At 40.4% G+C, this 4,797-nt stretch overlaps 1 protein-coding gene across 1 annotated transcript; it reads left to right on the forward strand.

The window, feature by feature from the left end:
• Positions 1 to 2,699: 2,699 nt before the first annotated feature.
• Positions 2,700 to 3,634, forward strand: fabp4b (fatty acid binding protein 4b). The gene is made up of 4 exons (XM_030392760.1): positions 2,700 to 2,881; positions 3,004 to 3,179; positions 3,273 to 3,374; positions 3,466 to 3,634. The coding sequence occupies exons 1-4, from the start codon at positions 2,809 to 2,811 to the stop codon at positions 3,517 to 3,519; spliced, it is 405 nt and encodes a 134-aa protein (XP_030248620.1). The 5' UTR covers positions 2,700 to 2,808; the 3' UTR covers positions 3,520 to 3,634.
• Positions 3,635 to 4,797: the final 1,163 nt, after the last annotated feature.

Raw genomic sequence — 4,797 nt, forward strand, 5'->3', positions numbered from 1 at the left:
TATACGAAAAACCTTTAACTAGATCAGGGGAGCAATTTAAGTAGCAGATCAAGAAAATGAACTTTTATATAAGGCCTGGTGTAACGTATTACACAAGACCATTGGAAGGGAGTTAAAAACAGACATTTGGACATAAATCCACCCATGTCTGAGTGTTATAATACCGGTCTTTTAGTCTACACTGCAAATCTAAAAACATTTCCACACTTAATTTTTTGCAATTCTTATTAAATATCAAGCAATTCAATTCTGAGTGCACTGTACACTGTCAGAAAGTTGAGAAATATACAGGTGGAATAGATATAAGTACAACAATGATGAATGCTGAACTTACATTTTATTTGGAGATTTGCTTCAGCACAATTTTTGTTTAGAAAATACTCAACAGAACCTCTAAGAACTATTTTATTTGCTCTTCAAAGGCGACATCTACTGGTCAAAACCAGTATTACATTCACTGAGAATAGAATAGGTGCTGCTTGGTGGCAATTTGTGAACAGAAATGTCAAAGTTGAGTAAGCTTTAGAAAAATAACTACACAAGAATTAATTTCCAATTTAAGTTTGCATTCTGTTGTAAATGGGACAGACATTAGAGCTACATCTGAATGTGATAATAACTCTGAATGTCTTCTTCTTTTGTTCTACTATCCACTATGTCAGCCTAGATAGAGGATTTTCCTAGTCTGTAGAATATTCGGATTTGTTTTCTATGTCGGACGAAAGTAAACTAGTCCATGTTTAAAGACAGAATGTTTCATTTAGCTCAGTTAGTGGATAAAGAGATATTCACCCACAAATTTAAATGTAGTCAGTATCTGCTCACCGCCACACCAAAAGAAAGTCAGGTGAAGTTTTGCAGTCCATGATTTCTGGAGCTTTGCAGCAAAACAGTGTTTCAGCGTTACACAAGTAGATGGGGACTTGTTTTAAAATGTAAACATACAACTGAAAATACATAAAATGGTTCCATACAGCTCGGCGTGCAAAACTGCTTTTGGTTAAGCAGCTACAGTGATACAGTTTTGCTTTAAAAAGGATGTAAATAATATCTTTTCAAATCAATTTAGGATCTTGGGCCTTCCAGAGACTTGAATTACCACAATGTGTGGACCCAATGAATTCTTCTTTAGTCCCCTTCTTCTTCAGTAGTTTAGGGGAATGCTGCAACTCTGTAATGCTGAAAAGCTCCAGAATTGTTTTGTGGACTGCGAAACTTCACTTGACTTTCCATCGGCGTGATGCTGAGGAGATTATCACTGAACTTTCATTTTCACACAAACATATCCTTTAGATGCTTACCATCAATGTAGGAAGATGCTTAATGTTGGATGTGATGAAGGCACAGTCCTTAGATGTGCATAAACTGTAATGATAGAGGCAGGACTGTGCTCATATCTGGTTTGGAACTGTCTGACATGTATGGAGGTGTACTATATTTGTCCTTTAACTTTCATTATATCATTACATTATTGCTCTTTGTTATATTTGCAGTGTGTTGTAAGCCTGTGCAGTGTGTGGACCTTTTGTTGTACATATATGAGGGTTTCGTTGATGGTGACTGTACTACTCCTTGTAGAAAGAGACAGCAGGATAGAGAGGGATAACTTCAGTGCTTTCAATATTCTCCATGAGCAGCTTCACAGCCACACTTCCCAGCTCTCTCACACACACGCCACTGAACTAGCGGATCAGGACGTATGAGGGTAATTATGAGAAAATGAGGGAGGCAAATAATAACTAGCAATTTATCTGAAGACATTAACCACCTCGCGATGCCTCGATGCAGTCGGCCCTCTGGATCCACACACTGTTCACCTCTTATATAATTTACTTGTATTAGATATTCTGTCAATGCTACTTGTAGGCTGTGATTTTGTTGTTCTGTTCAGTACTTGCAGCATATATTGCACGTCTGTCTGTGCTGGCAGAGGGATGCGTCCTCAGCGTCTCTTCCTGAGGTTTCTTCCATCCTTTTTCCCTGTTAAAAGGACAGAGGATATCGTTCACTGTACAGATTGTGAATCTCATTGAGGCAATGTGCTTGTGATTTAGGGCTATATGAATCAAACTGATTTGGTCTGAGCTCAACTTCCGAAATACATTAATTGGCTTTGCAATACTTCAGAACCTCACAGTGTTTGACACATTATATGAGAGGGTACATTTCACCTGGAAAGATGAAAGTGTACATGATCTAAATTTGTTTATTTTGTTGATTTGCTAGATGTTAACTTAAATTAAGAACCCTAGATATAGAAGAAAAGATTAATCACACAAAACAACAACACATCATATTCCTTTCAATTTATTTTTTTACATTTTCTATTTGTTATCTTATATAAACATACATTATGTTAATTTGCACGACAACATAATAAACCTGGCTGCTGGAGATGTCTGTTGATGTTTCAATTAAGGGAATAAAACATGAAATATGTCTGATGCTTATTGAATCTTTCCCTGTGCAGGCGAGACATGCAGCCACACACTAAATCCCATCACGGCAAATGACTGCGGAACTCCATCCTCCTCCACACTGAAAGCTGTGGTCAGCAGACTGCAGCGATCAAACATATAATTAAAAAATCTGATTTAAAGACCCGCCCCCTGTAATCCGCTCGTTTCCGAGGCAACGCTGGCACCGGCTCCTGATTGGCGTCGCCGCGTCGAGCACGTGTCCGAGCAGCCTTCAAATATGTAGTGCGGTCCGAGCGTCGGTCCTACCGCGCTTCACACACCGAGACAGGAGACTCCGAGACATCTTTGTGTTGGTGCTGCTGCAGACCCGAGCTTCATCTTCTTCATCATGGCCGAGCAGTTTGTTGGAAACTGGACTCTGACTTCCAGCGAGAACTTTGATGAATACATGAAGGCAATTGGTAAGATTATTTTATGATTATTGTCATTAGGCTACAGGTTGATTGTTAAGGTGGCACCTTCAGGGTAAAATCAGTTGCAACGTGCAGTAGCATACTTCATCCTCCTCCTCTTCGTGTTGCAGGTGTGGGCTTCGCCACTCGCCAAATGGGCAACATGGCCAAGCCCAACCTGGTGATCAGCGTGGAGGATGCTGGGCTCATCTCCATGAAGTCCGAGACTACTTTCAAGACCACAGAGCTCAAGTTTAAGCTGAACGAAGAATTCGACGAGACCACCGCAGACGGCCGAAAAACCAAGGTGGGGGTTATCTCGCTTTGTCCTTTTCATGTACACACTTTGTTTTCTGCAGTGCTTCTTACACATACTTTTTTTTTTTTTCCCTCTTTTAAGACCATCTTCACTCTGGACAATGGCAAACTCGTGCAGCTGCAGACGTGGGATGGAAAGAAGACAACACTAGAGCGAGAGATTCAGGATGGGAAACTATCAGCTGTGAGTAATTAAGTCGTTTTGGATGATTTCTTTTTAATGTTTGCCTTGAAGAAATGCAAAGATTTCTTACATTTGATCTTTGTCTCAACAGAAATGTATCATGGATGACGTCGTGGCAGTGAGGACCTATGAGAAGGCAGCTTAATTCCCTTTTTTGTTAAAAGTTGTTCAGCCTGGACCCACTGTTCCATTTAAAAACATGCTAAATGCACTGAGCTATTGCCAAACTTGCCAATAAAGTCTGAACTGTGATACTAAAATCTGTTACTTTGCATGAGTATAATTTAAGGTGCACACTGTATCTGATACCTACTTCTTGATGAACCCCTTTTTATATTCACGGAAAAGACTAAAATGACTTCACACATTTTGCAGCAGATATGAAACTTTGCTAAAACAAAACTTCATTAAAAAAATCAGTTAATGCTAAACGCCAAACAATTTGCCTAAAATGGACAAGAACTTTAGTCACAACAGGGGGAAACACACTGACTACCAAACACAGCCATAATTGAGCTCAATATTTTCTTTCTTCAATTTGGCCACAGTGCCTCTTTAGCATGCATGCTAAGGTTGGGACACCATTTAAATACAATGGCAAGAAGCCAGTTTACAAATGTAAGCAAGTCATTCTTCTGATCTTTATAAGCTGTTGGACATGTGGCTCTACAGAAGCCTTTTGTTCCAAGAGAAGGCAGCATGTCCTGATATCAGAGCAGCCCTCTTGTGACAGGGATGTGGGTGAATGGGGGGTGGAAAGGCCAAATCCCCGCTTGGGGTCAGAGCAGTGACCCCTCATTTGCGCCAGGCCTCTTGTCTTGGATGCACAGACTTGGAGATCAAGCAAGTGCACATAATTTGTTTTAATTAGGCTTCTTTGGGGCAGTAGGTTGAGGCCAAAATTCTCTGAAAGATTTCCAGGCTTTAGCGAGTGATTGTGAACCCCGGGTGGTGCTCAGGCGACAATGAGTGCTGACTAATGAAAAGCTGATTAGTTGTCTTGAGTGCCACATTATATAAGGCCATGCCATGTGAACACACAAACGTTGTTTTAGATGTTGTACATTTGGCATTGAGAACATATTTTTTTTCATAGAAAATAAGTCTCCGGAGAGGACCTTCAGCGCCACCAAACTCATTTTAGGTTACTGAATAACCTATTGTTAAGGATTAAGCTTACTTGGGGTGGTGTGAGCGCAGGCTTTAGGAAGCAGACGTCCTTTGAAATGGCTTTGCCCCTTTTAACACAAGCGCACCATGAGCTGGTGAGTTTCTGACAAATCGTTCTGGTAAGCTTTAGCTGCTTTGTTGGAAGGACCCAGTGGCCCCAACAGAGACTGCCTAATTTATTTCAGTTTCGTCTGTGATTGAAAACAACATTTATCTTTTGGTTCCAATTAATAGTAATCGATAACACTTAAAC

Source organism: Sparus aurata, chromosome 17 (genome assembly GCF_900880675.1).
Source record: "Sparus aurata chromosome 17, fSpaAur1.1, whole genome shotgun sequence".
NCBI lineage: Eukaryota > Metazoa > Chordata > Actinopteri > Spariformes > Sparidae > Sparus > Sparus aurata.